Raw genomic sequence first — 18498 nt, 5'->3', positions numbered from 1 at the left:
TAATTTTGAAATTACCGGATGACAGTTCCTTCTTTAGTAAATTGATCCAAATATGATCTATTCCTATCGAACAATTTGCCAAATTATTATCTTGATCTAATAGAATACACGTAGACTCTTTAATTTTTCGTTTAAAATGGTCTGGTTCTGTCATTAAAATTTTAGTGTTGTCCCAATCCATCATGTGGTCTCCCGTATTAGAACAAATGTGATCTGCGATTTGTGATCGATTAATTTCTCTATTTTTAATATTATTTTTATGTTCGCGTTTTCTTATTTCTAGAGGTCTGGACGTTTCACCTGTATAAGTTTTACCACAAATACAGGGTATGTTGTAAATACAATTTTTTGATTTTTGTTTTTCGTTCAAAGGTTTAGTTTTTGTTAAGTTAGATCTTAAATCATTTTGCGTTTTAAAAACAGTTCGTATGTTGAACTTCGAACCGATTCTTCTTATTTTTTCTGAAAGGCCATTAACATAAGGAATTACATTCAACAAATTTGGTTGTTCTTGACGGTTTGTTGGTTGTTCCTGATCATTATTACGATTTTGGTTAGTCATTTTTCTCTCTAAATTTAATATTGTTTTTTCAATAAAATTTTTTGGGTATTGATTATCCCTAAGAAAATGTTTAATGAAGTTGAACTTCATTATTTCTAATTTCGGGTGTAGATGAAATTAAATTAGCTCTATCATAAAGTGTTTTAATGATACCTCTTTTGACACTTACTTGGTGATTGGAATAAAAATTCAAATATCTATTAGTATGTGTCTTTTTTCGGTATACGCTCGTTTCAAAATAATTCGAAAACTTTTTTATTGAAACATCTAGGAATGAAATTTTGTTATCCTGTTCTAATTCCATTGTAAATTTTATTGTAGGTTCTTTGTTGTTGATATGATCAAAAAAATTCTCTAGTTCATCTCTACCATGTTGCCAAATCACAAAAATATCGTCTACATATCGCCACCAAGTCTTTGGTTTTAGTGGGTATGTGTCTATATATTTTTGTTCGAAAGATTCCATGAATATGTTACTCATTACTGGTGATAAAGGAGAACCCATAGCCATACCAAATTTTTGTTTATAGAAAACATCATCTAATTGAAAATATGTGGAATTCAGGCAAACTTCTAATATCTCCATTATATCATCAATAGTCAATTTCGAATTTTCATAAATGGTTCTATCATAAGTCAATTTTGTTCTCACTATTTCAAGAGTTTTATCAACTGGAACAATTTTTTCTAGTTAATTTGCTCCTGACAAATTAGTGCAAGAATTTACGCAGGAGCAAATCGTTGATTTCATTTTTAATTGATTTTGTTTCAGAGATTGGGAGTGAAAACCCTAAAAAGTTTATGAAGAGATGCAAAATCCTCCCAAAATAAATTTCAATCGATATCAGAAAGGGAGATATTAAAAAAAAGCCTTGTTATCATCTTCAAACTGTCAGATTAAGGAAACAGCCCAGATTGGTGTCAGATTAATTGGCCAACATGTCTTCAACATCGTACTTTACCATGTGTATGAAAATCTGACACGCTCGGGTATGTTCAAGTAACGATTTTTTTTGCATTTTCAAAGGATCGCCGAATTGTCAGTCCCTTGAAAAGAAGCTTCCTTTGGGTCCATATACTCTGAATATCTGACAGCTGACACGTTCTAAATTTTTTTTCGCCATTTTCAACTCTTCCATATGGCGAGCCTCACCAAGCAACTAAGATTAATATGAATTTATTATCAGAGACACGTAGGGCATATACATTATCTTAATTTGACACGCTGGGGTATGTACACCTGACGATTTTTTTTTACATCTTTGGAAACCTGCAGACGCTTTCCCCACCGCAGAAAGTGCAGCCATATACCACAATCTGACATCGTTTGTCAAAACTCCGTATTATCGATGTAATCGACATAAGCGGTCCACGACCGCCTTAATGCTCGAATCTTCTGCTTCAACGCACAAAACATAATGCTATCATCTTAATTAATCTCTTTATTATTTATTGATCTTTATTTCCACTATTTTATGGGACTAGAATTTCCACATCGCGACTCATTTATTCGAGATATACAGAAACAAAGAATCGCAAATTCAGAATTTCAGAAACATAGAATCATACTCCTAACTACCTCTAACCCGCGGCTTCGCTCGCTCAATATTTCATAGTAAAACCAAAGAGTAACCAACTCTGGTTACTCTTTGGTAAAACGCTTGTTGAGAATCGTGCAACCTTCCTAAAAAAACTCTACAATTCCCTACGCTACGGCCTATACGACGTTATCACTTATTACGATCCTTGTTCAAATCGAAATCATCCTGCACCCTCTTTGAACTCGCCTCGAAGTAGTCACGTTTCTCGTCTAAATTCATATTTCTGTAACCTGTCATATCTCGCGAAATATTCGTTAGAAAACTATGCTTTAAAGAGAATTTTTCGTCAGAAATGAATGCCGTTCTTATTAATTCCTTCCGTGCCAGTCGAAAATCTTCTTCAAATGGAACATTATTTTGAATTGATTTGAAATGTTTGTGTATTTTGCGGGTGTGAAGGCAGCAACGGTTTTTTCATTTTTGCTTTTAATATACAGAATACATAATGTAAAAATACCCGTTGTTCGGGGTTTTTTGATACAAATGGGTTACTCTGAACATTTTAAACACAGTCTAGGGTGAAATAATTTGTGCATCGTAAACTAACCCTACCAACCCCCCGAAATTGAACCATCTTGGTACACAGTGAAAAAACCAGTTGCTTGGAGTTTTTCCATGGAAATGGGTTGCTTTTTTTCAACTCTCTTGATGGAGTAACAAGTTTGAAAAAACCGTTGCTCAGAATTCTTTGATGGAAATGGGTTGTTACCATTATATTGAACACGACCTATAGGATGAAATGATGAGCAACGGTTTTTTTTCACACTTGTTAGTGCATCAAGACAGTTCAACTTCAGAGGGTTGGAGGGGGGTAGTTTTTGATGCACAAATTATAGATTATAGACTGTGTTTATAATGTTCGAAATAACCCATTTGTATCAAAAAACCCCGAACAACGGGTATCTTTACATTCTGGATAGTAAAAGCGAAAATTAAAAAGCCGTTGCTGGAAACTGTTGCTGCCTTCACACCCGTGTGTTTTTTTGCTGTAAGTTAAATTTATCCCGTCGTCGACTTCTTTACATTTTGAGCTCTACACGGTTGTACAGGGCAAAATTGGTGATACCTGAACTACAACTTTTTCAACCCAACGAGATAGAGGAAAATGCATGGCACATTACGGTTATCTTTTTCCGAGAAACTAATAAGGCATCAACTGCATCCCTCTATCTTCTTTTGTTTTCGAGTTATAGGTAAAAATGTAAATTTCAACTTGGGTCATTATCTCCGTTTCTGTTCGTGCTGGGATGTTGAAATGAAAACATTATACAGACACTTTTTTGATACCAATCCAGTGGCGTACTATGATTTTTTCAACAGGTATGTTGCTGAGCTATAACATAAAGATGTGTTTTTTCTCATGAAAACAGTAGTTTAAAATGACTTAGAAAGACTGAGGGCGATGTATGATATATTTCTGAAACTTTAAAAAGATGTGGACCCTTTCTAAGTTATTTTAAACTACTGTTTTCATAAGAAAAAACACAACTCAGCTCAGCAAATAAACCTGTAGGAAAAAAATAAAGTACAGTACCCCTCTAAATTGCTATCAAAAAAGTGTGTATAATGTTTTAATTTCAACATACTAGCACAAATAGAAACTAAGATAATGACCAATGTTGAAATCGCCTACATTTAAATTTTGGCCAATAACTCGAATTATTAGTTGCTCGAAAAAACACGACATGAATGGCACTATGGCACATTCAATTGTCTCGTTGGGTTAAAAAGTTGTAGTTCAGGTATCACCAATTTTGGTACTGGTAATTTAGGTATCACCCTGTTTTTAACCCAACGAGATAGAGGATAATGTACGGCACATTACCGTCGTCTCTTTGTGAAAAACTAATAATGCCATCAACTGCATTCCTCTATCTTCTTTTGTTTTCGAGTTTTAGGTCAAAATTAAAATTTCCACTTTGGTCATTATCTCCGTTTCTGTTCAAGCTAGGACGTTGAGATGACAACATTATCATACAAAAACTTTTTTTGATGGCAATCCAGTGGCGTACTGTGATTTTTTTCCTACAGGTTTATTTGCTAAGCTATAACATAAAGTTGTGTTTTTTCTTATGACAACATGAAAGCCTGAAAGACGACTTGTCTGACAAAAATCCATATTTTTGTAATTTCTTCATTACATAGAAATGAATTACATACAGAAACCTACTGGGATAAATTCTTCACACTATAGTGGAATTCCCATCAAAATCGGACATCTGGTTCCGGACCCCCCACTGATGTACAACAATTGAAATCCCCAATCTACAGCCTTTTCTTTCAGGTATCTCACAACCACGTCAATCCATCAGCAACCATGCCCTACCAAGCGTATCAGAAGTAGCACGTTCCATCCAGAACACACAGATAGAAAACCACGAATCCGTAACCGCCTTACTCGGCGCCTGGGGAGAGTTCCTTCTGCACGACTTGGCCGGAACAGGTAATCTGAAAGTTACACAATGCTGCGGCGATACCGTCGAAAAACACCCCGAGTGTTACGTCAAGTCCACGACGGAACAATGCAAGGAATACATGAGGACTTTACCGACCATGGAAATGGAGGAATGCAACTTCGGTAAGACTCTCAAATCACCACCTCTACCAGCCTGCTCACAATGGCGTAACTTTGCAGAATACAGGAATCAAATGAACCTAGCCTCCGCGTTCTTGGACGCTTCGGCAGTATACGGTAGTACGGAGGCTCAAATCTCCAAGCTGAGAACTTACGACGCCGGTCTGGTGAACATATCTTCTTGCTTCTCCTGCCAAACTAACGCCTTGTATTCCGCTATATTGCGAGAGCACAACAGAATAGCGGTTAATCTAGCACAGCTGAACCGCCACTGGCCGGATGACGTTATCTTCTACGAAGCCAGGAGGATTGTAGCTGCTGAAATACAACATATCACATACAGCGAATTTCTTCCAATTGTACTGGGAGAGGTGAGTAGAATGGGGTCCAAAACGATTTTTTTTTCCAACTTTATAATACACGATTTTCAGGAAGCCATTGTCAACTCAGACTTGAAACTGAAGAGCCACGGGAGGTTCTCCAAATACTCCAGTTCCCAAAAGGCAGGAATTTATAACGCCGTGGCCCTTGGCGCACTTCCAGCTCTCATGTCATTGATGCCCGTCAGTTTGGTGAGTACCTACCTCGAACAGCCAAACATTATCAGTTTCATCACCAAATTTGTTATAGATGAATGAGACCGTTTCAAATTTCGCGGAAATGATAGATATGCTGATCAAATCGCCAGCCCAAGTGCCTAGCTTGCACATGGCCATCAACTTGAGGTCGGATTGGGACACTGCATCCTTGTTCATCCACATGGGTCGAGACCATGGTCTTCCTGGTTACACGGCTTGGTTGAATGCCGCCCAAAACTCTTCGAGAAAGTACAAATTCGAGGATTTGGAAAAGATGGGAATGAAGAGGGAATATGTGAAAGCGATGAAATATCTGTATATGTAAGTGAAGATTCCTAATTACGCCGGCACAAATTCAATCAGAAACTGATTATTTTACAGGGATCCTGAAGATATAGACTTCTTGGTCGGAGCAGTCCTGGAAAAACCTGTACCTGGTGCCGTGGTTGGAAAAACCTTAAGCCATGTACTCAAACAACAATTCATCCTCCTCAAGATAGCCGATCGTTTCTGGTACGAAAACGATCTACCACCAAGTTCCCTCACGACGGATCAACTCGCAGAGATCAAGAAAACTTCTATTGCTGGACTGTTATGCGCGAACACAGACTATTTGGATAAAATTCAGCCAAAAGCCTTCATCCAGGAGGATCTATATTTGAACGCAAGGATCTCTTGTGATCACTATTCGATGCCACAGATGACGCCGTGGTTAGAAATGGACCATATGGCCGATTTTTCTGATGATATACTGATGGAAGCCTTGTCCAAAGCAGAACAGGAGGTTCTGGAACGCAGAAAGATCGAGTTCCAATCTTGGAAAGAAGGTAAGTGGTATATAACGTTATAAATCGAGGAAAACTAATCAGTCTAAATTTCCAGGACGAAGCGCAGATCCGAAATCTCCAGTTGGTACAGCTGCTTCCTTTAGTAAAGCCAATAGAGCGGCTTTAAAACTCGCAAACACATCATTACTCTTCGAGTTTGCTTCCAATGAAATTATCAACTCTTTACTGTGAGTCTGTTCTATCTGAATTGATCATTAGATGTTCATTCTCAATCATTCCATAGGAATCATCGAAGAAAACGTCAAGTTTTCGATAACAGTATATTTTTCCGTGAGGAACTCTCCAATGGTCTTCAAAACGTAGATATCTCATCACTGATAGCCTCTTCCTTCCTTGACGATCCAACTTGTGATGACACGGGACCATGTGACCCAGGCACTCCTTTCAGGACTATGACCGGCCATTGCAACAACCTGGCCAAACCTAGCTGGGGAAAAAGTTTAACAACCTTCACCAGGTTGCTTCCGAGCGTTTACGATGACGGTATATCCAGACCAAGAGTTGTGGGGGCTACCGGACAACCTCTGCCTTCTCCGAGGATTGTTTCATCTGTAATACATCCTGATATAAGCAACCTTCACTCGAGATACACTTTAATTACTATGCAGTTTGCTCAGTTCTTAGACCACGACCTCAGCATGACTCCAATTCATAAAGGTGGGTTATTGGTGTTACTCAAGGTTGCATTCAAGGACCCTATTTTTATTGACACAACTGATACTGATTTCGAACAGGTTTCCATGAATCTATACCAAACTGTCGATCTTGCGACAGTCCAAGGACTGTGCACCCTGAATGCAATCCTTTCCCAGTGCCTCCTGGGGATCATTATTACCCTGAGGTTAACATTACGTCTGGTCAAAGATTGTGCTTTCCCTTCATGAGGTCCTTACCAGGCCAACAGAGTCTTGGACCAAGAGAGCAAGTCAACCAGAACACAGCTTTCTTGGATGCCTCTCAGGTTAGTCTACGAACGTTAAACTCCTTCAGCCTTCATTAACAATTGTTTTCTAGGTTTACGGTGAAAATCTTTGTGTGCTCAAAGCTCTCAAGGGAGGTAGAGGTAGGATGAATGCCACACAGCATCCAGTGAGAGGCAGGGAACTCCTTCCTCAGTCAGATTCCCATCCGGAATGTAAATCAGCTTCGGGGCTATGTTTCATAGCCGGAGATGGAAGGGCATCAGAACAGCCGGCTCTGACGGTGATCCACACGCTGTATCTTCGAGAACACAACCGACTTTGCGAGGGTCTGCGTCAAATAAACCCACATTGGGACGATGAGAAAGTATTCGAACATGCCAGGAGGATCTTGATAGCAGAGAATCAGCACATAACCTACAACGAATTCTTACCGCGTCTCTTGAGTTGGAACGCCATGAACTTGTACGGGTTGAAATTGCTGCCACAAGGATATTACAAGGAGTATAATCCCAAATGCAACCCGAGCATATTGAATGAATTCGCGGCCGCTGCCTATAGGATTGGACACTCCCTTTTGAGACCTCACATACCAAGGATGAACGCGGCTTATCAAGTCTTAGACCCTCCAATTCTGCTGAGAGATGGTTTCTTCAAGGTCGATATGATAATGCAGGTTAGTCTTTTCGATCTCTTTTTCTTCTTCTTTTTCAGTTCCCCCAGTTGTTATAATATTCACTGAATTTATTAATAGCCTGGAATGGTGGACGAAATTTCAAGGGGTCTCGTTTCAACGCCAATGGAATCATTGGATCAATTCATAACAGGAGAAGTAACAAACCATTTGTTCGAAGACAGAAAAATACCCTTCTCGGGCATAGATTTGATTTCGTTGAATATACAGAGAGGTACGTTAAATTCTTCGAATACAAGCATCTCCTCTTGGCTAACACTTATTCATTACAGCAAGAGACCACGGTATACCATCCTACAACAATTACAGGGCGCTATGTAACCTCAAGAGGGCAACTACATTCGACGACTTAAGCAGAGAAATTCCTCCAGAAGTGATAGCCAGGCTGAAGAGGATATACGCAAGCGTAGATGACATCGACCTATTTCCAGGTGGTATGAGCGAAAGGCCTTTACAGGGAGGACTTGTGGGACCAACATTCGCTTGTATCATCGCCATACAGTTCAGGCAACTGAGAAAATGCGACAGATTCTGGTGAGCACAAAAAAAGGGGGGCGCACCTTCACTTTCGATTACATTTCCTCATTGTTACTGAGTAGCCAAGTTGGTTGCCGTGACAACCGAACTGGTTACCGTAACAACCACCTTGTTACCGTGACAATTATATCAGTCCTCATGGTAACGCTTGTATTTATCATAGTCTTATAATAACATGGACTCCGCCTGTGAGAGAGAGGTCGGTAGGTTGAATAAGATGGAGAGTTTGTGGGCAAGCTGTCAAAAGTATATAGAACACAGTTTATGCGTGTTAATAAATTGCTTCCTAGAAGACAAACAGAATTCCTTAGCATTCCTTCGAAATGAATTATGTCAAAAAATATGAGAATTTCATTCAACAATAGATGTAATGAGAATAATACTCAACTTGTGGGCAAAGTCTGCGAAAATTGTAGAAATTTTCCTTAATAAATTTTCAACAAACTACCGAGAAGGCAAACAGGAATTCCATAACATTCCTTCGAAATGAAAAATATAATAGTTACGTGAGTTTCATTCAAGAAAAAATATAATGTGAATAATACTCAACGTCTGAACACCTTGAAGGCAAAGTCTGCGGCACATATTTGTTTATATCCATTATATGATTTTGACATTGCCCACACGGAATCAGTTCATCACTTTCTTATTCGATTAAAACGCATAAGCCCTTCTCTCTCTAATGCATCCAACCTCTCGATCTATTGAAAAGTCATGTGACAGTGAGTCCATGTATTACAAGTATATGGTATTTATGGTAATTTCTCTATAGCTGATAAAAACTTGTACCAATAATATAATCTATCTCTGAGGTGGGAAATAATTTCAGGTACGAGAATATCGATCCCACAGTTCGTTTCACGGAGAATCAGCTCGGCGAGATACGTAAATCCACGCTTGCCAAGTTGATCTGCGACAACATGGATCATCCAGGCGATATCCAGAGAGCTGCTTTCGATTTACCATCTAACTTCTTGAATCCGCGGGTTGATTGTAGGAGTCTGCCTTCAATAGATCTTAACGCGTGGAGGGAGAGTGCCAGCAATGGGTGCATTATAGGTGATAGGCACGTGCAGGTTGGAGAGAGCGCCTTCCCCTCCCCATGTACCAGCTGCATTTGCAACAACGACGGGGTACGTTCCAGAATGTTCTCTTGGAGTTGGTACTGAGCTTCAATTTTTTTTCTAGGGTCAATGTGCTTCTCTCAGAGTGACCGACTGCAACCAGCTCCTTCGTGAATGGTCCAGGGAGGCTGTCATGCGCGACGAGGTGTGTACAGCGCAGTGCGGTTTCTTCTTGCACAGGGGCGGATCGCAGTCCAATCTGAATCCGGGCTTGATACCCCCACCGGCCAGGCACCTTAGGGCGCGACAAATTGGCAGGACTAATTTCAACAACTTCAGAAACGACTTTGGCCCTTTCGCAGGGTTCAAGTTTCCCGATTTAACGCCTTTCATAGCCAAGTGAGGCGGTTGTGATAAACAGTGTCATTCAAGAAAATAAAAAAATAACAAAGAAACTTTACGCGAACGCGAGGAAAATTGTATATTGTGTAGATACGAGTGGTCATTCACCGATGTATATGGTTTTATTGTTATTACCGACGACGAGGAATTTTTGTTTTGGTATTGGCGTCGAAATTTTGAGCTGATACGTGGAAGTATGGATATAATAATGTCGAAGTTTTGTGGAATGATTGATTATACGAATTTAGTGAAGAGTATTTAAATAAAATATTTTATTTTTTAACTGGATATCTATTACATTTTCGATTTGAACAAAACTTCAATCTCTGATCCCCAAACTAAAACACACAGACATACAAGTATAAAAAATATTCAAGATGGCGAAGTTATCATCCCCTTAAGTTTAATGCATTGAACTAAAGTTCAATGGTTTAATGTCACATAATTCAATCCCAAGTAAGGGATTGTGGTAGGCGACACGAGCCGGCGGAAAATGCAACAGATGATTTAACTGTTATCGTTTACAACGGGTCAATGCATTAGAGACTATCTAAATGAGTATATGGGTTGATTTGATCGGAAAATAAGTATAGTTTGATAAATAAGCTCATGGCCCGAAATGCATGTTATAGGAGATATATCCTTCCATAGTTGATAAAATTGAAAAAATGTATTTGCATAACTTCTAAACGGTGGATGCCAAGATTGAAATTTCGTGCATTCATGTAGGTAGTTAAAATACATTTTTTATTACAATTCTACATTTCTGATATTATTATAAAGGATGTTTTTAGAGGATGAGCTATGATTTTTTGGGACAACTTCTTTCGTTGTATTCGTTTTGGTGAAAAAAAAATGGAAGCATTCGATAAAGCGAAGAAAATTACATGAAAAAGGTACCCTTATCCAAATACAAAAAAATTAACCGTTTTCGAGATAGTCGAGTTTTTGTAGTCACATGACGTCAGCGTGGCCATAAACAATTTTGTTCTTAATTTTGAAGTTCATGTCATCAACATTGTTGTACGTAGTTAATTTCTCCGTGTGGTTTTTCTGCTTATTTATATTATTACTGGGATTTTGAGGAATGGCAGGTTATTCGTTCCCTGAACAAACTAATATGCTACTGTAAAGAAGTGTCACCACTTTTCGATTCTCGGAAAAAAATTTGTTATGCTGTGGAGATTTTTTTTTCAATTCCATACAGTGCTCAAGATATTCTACAAAATGTATGGAATGGGCCAGCCAAGAACTTAAAGAAGAATAGGCTTTTATGCCTAAAATAGATTGTGCTATACATGTACTGAGTTGTTGCCTTCGAATTTTCGCAAAATTTCCTCTCATTTCCCAGAAAATCGAAAATCACGAAAACAGTTAGCCCAACATCTTTGTTTTCTGTTCCTAAAAATGGGTGCAATAATTTGTGCCACATTTGTGTATTGTGAACCATATACTGTGAATGAATTTTTCTCACTGTGAAGGTATATGGGTGAATGTCGCATGTTTATTTCTTTTTTTCTTATATTCTGTTATTAACATTTCCTATTCTCGTTGTTTAACAATTAATATTGGAGAATAAAATGATGATTATTATTATTATTATTACTAAGACGTTGGAAAAAGTCAGGCAGCATTTTATTGACTATAAATTGTAAGAAGGATGTTAAGGATTGGTGTGGAAGATGCAAGGTTTGTGCACGGACCTTATGGTAAAGGAGGAGAATCAATGAACCCATGGGCGCCCGCAGGGGTAGCCAGGGGGGGCCATGGCCCCCCCTGGGGGTAAAGGGGTAAACGTCGTCAGCTACGGCTTATTGCATATCAACATCAGAAAAACGTCAAAATCTTCAACGGCATGCAGGTAAAACAACGTTAATCACAGATAAACGGTTTTTTTACATTTACTCTGCCTATCGGAAAGAATGCACTGAATATTTGAGAATTAAATATTTTCAAAGGCGGAAATGTGAAATGAAAGGAATGCACTAAAATGAACTCCAATTTTCTCAGAAAACTGGAATTCATTAAAAACTCCTCTAGTAAAACATCTGAAGATTTTATAGAGCTCGATGCAGCCGTTCGCTCTTGACGATCATTTAATTGATTCCATCTTTTTGGAAATTTTTCGATAGTCACCGTTAGAGTAATTTTTCTCTCAATAAAACTAACCGTAGATGATGAAAATGTGACACATATTCTGAAAGAGCATGAAAATCTGAAGATTTTATGGATTTCAATGCATCCGTTCGGTCTTGACGATCATTTAATTTATTCCATCTTCTTGGAAATTTTTCGATAGTCACACTTTTTTTCTCAATAAAACTAACCGTAGATGGAAATGTGATACATATTCTGAAAGAGCAACTCCTCTAGTTAAAAATCTGAAGATTTCATGGAGCTCGATGCAGCAGTTTGTATTAGTTATAAATGGTGATTTGCATGAATGTTTAATTTTTATTTATTATTAAACTCACCTGTACGAGGAATAAACACTACCACTACAACGCATTTTCACTTTAATTTGTATCACAGAGAACATAATTATAAGGATACACATGTTCAGTTAACCATTATGAGATGGCACTGCCGCTAAATTTGATTTTACATCGAATTGTCCGAAATTACCCGTACTGTCCGAAGTTACCCTAATTTACCGGTAGCTTTCGACATCGCTGGCCCCTTTCTCGAAACAGACCATGGAAACAAATACATTTTGGTAGCGATGGACTATTTCACAAAATGGGTGGAAGACTACGGTATTCCTAATCAAGAGGCAAGTACGGTAGCTGATAAATTGGTCAAAGAATTCTTCTGCAGATTCGGAATACCTCTAGATCTGCATTGTGATCAAGGCTGAAATTTCGAATCGAAGTTATTAAAAGAAGTATGCAGGAAATTGGGGATTCACAAAGCAAGGACTACACCTCTTCATCCACAATCAGACGGCATGGTCAAACGAATGAATCGGGCCATGGGAAAACATCTAGCCAAAGTAGTTTCCGATCACCAGCGGGACTGGAATGAATATTTACATCTATTCACCATGGCACATAGATCTTCGGTTCAAGAATCTACCAAGGAAACACCATCCAGTATAATGAAATGAAATGAAAGAATATAATGTAATATAATCGGCCGAGAAGTAAAAAGCCTTGCGACCTGGAGTTTGGATGTAAACCGGGAGAAGACGTAGCTGGGGAGGACTATGTTAGTAAATTAAGAAACAAGCTGGATACATTGACCAGGTGCGCAATCAAATGCAGCAAGCAAGTCACCAAATGAAAATGCGCTACGACATCAAGGTTATTGAAGGTGGATTCGCCGCTGGAGATCTGGTGGGGCTACAGAATCCACAAATGAGGGAAGGTTTTTCTCTGAAGCTGCAGAGACAATGGGAGGGATGGTATGAAGTTATCAAGAGGATAAATGATATAGTTTACAGGATAAGGAAGCTCCTCAGAGGAAAACCGAAGGTCGTCCATTTCAACCGATTAGCCCCGTACGCGCAGGACGAAGAAGAAGTACGTCTTGTGGATGTTCCGATGCAAGATAGCAGCGATTACCAGAACTTTATGGATTGCTATGGTGAGACACGCGTTGCACGGTTCGGCGTCACACAGGAAGTACATCAAGACCTAATTTACCGTTTCTGAGGAATACTCTCTCACTCATTGTGGAACGAACGACCTTCGTATGAGGAAAGGGATAGCAAGAGTATTCAAAAACAAATTTGGGCGTCAAAAAGAATTATTACGACAGCAGCCAAGAATCGGAAAAGCTTTGAAGTTGAAGGCTGAGGGTCGGTTCATTTATTACCTAGTCACCAAGCATCATTCCCATCAGAAGCCAACCTATCAGAATCTATAGACGGCACTGCATAGCTTGAAAGAAGACCTTCAATGCTTTGGAGTTAGGAAATTAGCTGTTCCCAAGCCCGGTTGTGGACTGGGCTAGCTCAATTGGCGGGTTGTGCGAGGCATGCTGGAGGTGGTATTTCAGGAGACTGGTATACGGATCCTAGTATGCAATTTTAACCCGAAGCAAACCAAGGAGCCTAACAAAACTGTGAGGTGCTACTTCTATCAGAAAGGCTACTGTAGGAATGGTGATGAGTGCAGGTTTCGCCACGGTCCTCGGAGAAATTCACGAAATCTGTTCTGGGACAGATTTCTGTTACAACAAGAGATATCGATAAAATCGATGAAAAGTTGAAGATAACTACTACAGATGGTGCCATGTACTCAAGAAATAGTAAAAATCGCAGAATACAAGATGAAAAGATTTCCTACTCAGGAGCTCCAATTATTAAGGGCAGCAGAGATGATGAAAATATTTCAGGGGTGCTAAACGTCTCGCCTGGTTATATATTGGCAATGTGGACGGGAGCACGACAGAAGAAAATTTTTAGAAGACCAGTTTATCAATGAAAATTTTCTTATAGAGGAAATTAAAAAACATGAAAGCAATCTCAGTAAAAATAAATCGTTCAAAATTGGATTCAACCTTGGAATACTAGAAAATGTAACTCGACATGAAATCTGGCCCACAGGAGTTGTAGTAAGGAGATAAAATTTTCGCCAAAACAGAGCAAACACAATGTGAACTAACACAAAAAACAAAAATTCAAAAGGCTAATATATGTCCAACCAAAAATAGCAATAATTATTTTACTTTAGCCAACATCAATTTACAATCTTTGGGTAATAAGATTGACAGCTTTACATATTTTTTGAATGAACAAAATATTAATGACGGGTGTATAACTGAACACTGGCTTTCCTATGATATTTTTAATAGAATATTCATCGGAAACTACGTCGTGGCAAGTTCTTATTGTCGGCAATCATCGAGACATGGAGGCGCGGCTATAATTTTGAGGAATGATGTATCATTTAAAGAATTGACGAAAATAAAAAATTTATCATGTGATAAAATCCATTCGTCATTCATCTGTCGCCGCGTAAACATCAGCTCCAGATATAAAAATCTTATTCCAACGCAAAAAGTGTGATAGTAGTAAACAGCCACCGACTCCGGGCATAAAAACCTGGATTGATCGATCTATTGCTAAGAATTATTCGAAAATCGCCCTAGAAAAGGATTTATAATCGCGATAATTGGAGATATTTTCACTAATTGTCCACGAAAATCGAATCAAAATCAAGGAATAAAGTGATCCCTTATCAGTCCAGATGGTGGATGGAACTGATAATCGCAGATAGCGTGAGATAAAATTAAATAAATTATGAGTTCGACACCAGATGCCACAAATTCCCTGTCGACTGGAAATGTACAGGATGGTTCAAATATACCTAGCGACTGCGAAATGTCCTCATCAAGTGAAGAAGAATTCGCAGGATTCAGCGTAAGCGAAATAAATAAATCAACCAATAAACAACAAAGATGGCAATGTGTAATACGACCAGCGAAGAAAAGGAAAATAAATAATTCGAAATACTATGAAATCCCAACAAATAATAGGTTCAGTAGTCTGAATGAAGAAAATGAAGGTAGTAATAAAGCAGATGAACCAATCACCAAGGTTCCTCGCCCTCCACCAATTTTTGTTTATGGAGTTAATAATTACCCCGAGATGATCTCCAACATAAGTGGAATTCTTCAAATGGATAAGTTCACCAAAAACATTAGCAGACAATACTGTGAAAGTGAATTGCCAAACTGTTGAAGATTATAGAAAACTTAGTCACCATGCATATGAGGAATAATAATATAATTCACCATACTTATCAACCAAAACAGGAAAGAGCATATATTGTCATTTCATCTGCAGGCCTGATGCCGAAGAATCTACTAGAGAACTTGAGGAAACTTCAGTTGGACGGAAATATCTATAGAGTCATGCAGAAGGCGGTACTGCTCGGAACGGCGAGAACTGTACGCAAGTACATGGGGAATGCAGAGGAACACCGTCTGATCCGACAAGAAGTGCGGGTGGAGCAGGAATCCAACCTACAGCAGGGAGCCGAGGAGCGACCTGGACCCGACCACCACCACGAGCCCGAAAACCTGGAAAGGGCTCCAACAGAGCTTAATCCTTTTGATATCTGAGATATCTGGGATAAGTGAATTTTCCTCTGGAGAGGAGTGTGAAAGCCGCAAGGCTAAAGTCATAATAATAATTACTTAGAAGCACAGATTTCAATGCTATGATCTTTAATTCGGAATGCGGATTGGCTCACGTCACGTCACGTGACCAAATCCGCCATATTCCTGATAAAACGATGAAAAAGGAGACCACAATTGTCGCCACTGTCTCGTTAGAGTCACTGTAGAGTGGCTCATCTATATTCTTAAGTTAATCTATGGATATATATGTACTGTCAAGTGGGGTAGCTTCGGAAGAACATAAATTGAAGTAATAAATTCGGACACCAAACTACTAAAATGAGCATATTTCAGAGGTTTTCAATGCAAATTTTGAATAAAACAACACATTTGGATATTTTTAAAATTGTAGACCACACACTTCCGTATTTTAACGTTTCTAACCGCTAAATCAACTTTTTCGGCATTATAATTCTTATAATTCCCTCCCAGTATTCTTTTGTAGTTTCTTACCATTTTGAAGGTGTCCAAATTTCCTCTCTGGCGTCTTTTTGCCACTGACCATTCTCAAGTTTGTCATGGTTCTGTTAATGGTATCTCTCGTTGGTCTGGGTCGGTCAGGAAACCTCTCAATGAACAGTCGAATCGTTCTATCTACAACTTTATTACATTCTCCATGAAGTAGAATGAGATTTAAAAATAATCTTCATTGGTAAAATTAGGCATAGTGATCGATTTTATAACTTAATACGAATTATCACCAAATTAATAGTAAACACAAAATGCTACTGAATAAAGAGGAATTTGGCAGATGTAATTAATGATATCTATCATTAAAAAAAAAGAATGTAAAACACGGTAAGTTTTTGCATATGGTTCATAAGGAATTATTTATTTATCACTGGAGAGAAAACCGATGGCCGATTAGTTGAAATAAAGAGGTTTCCGATACAAATTCGAATCAAAATTCGCCATCTATTTAGGAACAACCTGTAACTTTTTTCTCTTGCATATTAGGGTAGTAAAATCTAAAACATGGTTTAAGTAACAGTTCCTGAAAATTTCATCTTTTTGGCGTGAAGGGAAAAGAAATAGCTGAAAATTCAAGACGAAAAACAGTTTTTTGTGAATAACTCAGAAAATATCCACTTTAGGGCAAGGGTGTGATGCATACACTCACATTAATTTGAAAAAATTGATTTTTTACGATTTTGTCATCCCTAACTTTGAAAGCGATTTTTTCACCCCCTGTATCATGAATCGCGATTTCGATTTTCAAAGTGGATACATCAATCTTACATCTTGAAAAATCCCAAAAATGAAAATTGTCCATCCAAAAACCTCGAAGTTATTCTTGTTTCAGCGGAGCTCTATTTTCGATTTTTTTTTCGAATTTTCCCGCTCAGAGAGAATTTTCCAACCAAAACTGAAAAATGTTACATCAAAATAACTTGAAATTTTCTAAGGAATCTATTTCTGCAATAAAAAAATGGTGTTCTAATTTGAAAAACGGAAGTTGACATCATTTCCGGAAAAACCGGAGGTGCTCAAGCCTTGAAAATATTTTAGTTTTCATCAGCATCGTGAAATACTTATAAGTGCTGAATTTCATGAAAATACGTTCAGTAGTTTCCCGTATAAATATGGGTGAGGTTCCTCGTGAAAGACCCTGTATATGTAGGTAAATTCATCGTTGGCATGTCAGATCACTAACAGTGAACCAAAATTATTTTTCTCTTATAGCACTTAGTATTAAATCTCCCATTGACTGAAATTTTCTTGAAGAATATTATCATCATATTCATTATTTAGAAGTAGAATTAAATATTATTAAATGTATTCCTGGTAAACACACATAACAGTATATTTTTATATTTATATTTTTAATGCATGCTGCTCAAATAAATATAACTTACACCTGTAGCTTGCGAAATGTTTCGGTATTTTTTCATACTTCCTGAAAGAAAGTTTTTTAATTGGAAGGATAAAATTTCATCAACATAACAGGAACTCATTCAAAATAGCATTATAACTTTAAGTTTGAAAAGTATGTCTCTGCAACTCGCATTTCTCAAGCTGCGTTTACATTAGCGAAATTTCCTTAGTGTAGACGCCTCCGCTGTGAGCCGGAGGTCTGTCGGTTCTTGTTCGCGCATCAAAGGGTTTCGCTCATCGGATTTCGTAATGTAGGTTGTCTATGATGGTCCTGTGGTGCACAGTCTCCAATCCACCCTACTTACTACCTACTCTGTAATCTGTGCTCCAAACTAACTACGGAAACAAAACCGAAGGCGGCTGGCTTCACTCGCTAAAGTTTTTCCTCTGAATTGCGCTTTGATTTGGGAAGTGCGAAATTTCACTCGAAGCGAGTTATTTTTGCCCGAATCATTTTTGCGTAAACGCAGCCATACAGTTCAACCAATGATGATATAATGCGGCTTAGCTTGACTATTCAGATAGATGTCCAATGGCCAATGAATGATTTTTTCGTGATTATCTGTCTTCGTGTGGCGGTCACTACGAATGAGATAAAGAACTACAAATTATTATGGCTTCACTTGGCTGAATTTGATTATTTGGGAGGAAAATATTGAAAATTGATTTCGGGGAAACAATGGAGAATCAAACAGGTGTAGCAAGAAAATCCAAAA

At 38.3% G+C, this 18498-nt stretch overlaps 1 protein-coding gene across 1 annotated transcript in view; it reads left to right on the top strand.

Moving 5' to 3' along the window:
* The window catches only part of LOC123317412, a 30994-nt gene extending 20930 nt beyond the window's left edge, over positions 1-10064 (top strand). Inside the window, exons 3-15 of the mRNA XM_044903931.1 lie at positions 4448-4741; positions 4799-5109; positions 5170-5310; positions 5369-5637; positions 5698-6143; positions 6199-6331; positions 6388-6821; positions 6899-7125; positions 7179-7760; positions 7839-7992; positions 8051-8312; positions 9145-9448; positions 9504-10064. Of these exons, the coding sequence (XP_044759866.1) occupies positions 4448-4741; positions 4799-5109; positions 5170-5310; positions 5369-5637; positions 5698-6143; positions 6199-6331; positions 6388-6821; positions 6899-7125; positions 7179-7760; positions 7839-7992; positions 8051-8312; positions 9145-9448; positions 9504-9782 (3836 nt within the window). The 3' untranslated portion in view covers positions 9783-10064. The remainder of the gene's footprint in view (positions 1-4447; positions 4742-4798; positions 5110-5169; positions 5311-5368; positions 5638-5697; positions 6144-6198; positions 6332-6387; positions 6822-6898; positions 7126-7178; positions 7761-7838; positions 7993-8050; positions 8313-9144; positions 9449-9503) is intronic.
* The last annotated feature ends 8434 nt before the right edge of the window (positions 10065-18498 follow it).

The sequence above is a fragment of the Coccinella septempunctata genome, chromosome 7, assembly GCF_907165205.1.
Source record: "Coccinella septempunctata chromosome 7, icCocSept1.1, whole genome shotgun sequence".
Classification (NCBI taxonomy): domain Eukaryota; kingdom Metazoa; phylum Arthropoda; class Insecta; order Coleoptera; family Coccinellidae; genus Coccinella; species Coccinella septempunctata.
The sequence above is the reverse complement of the archived record's forward strand: the minus strand, read 5'-3'. Positions and strand labels throughout refer to the sequence as shown.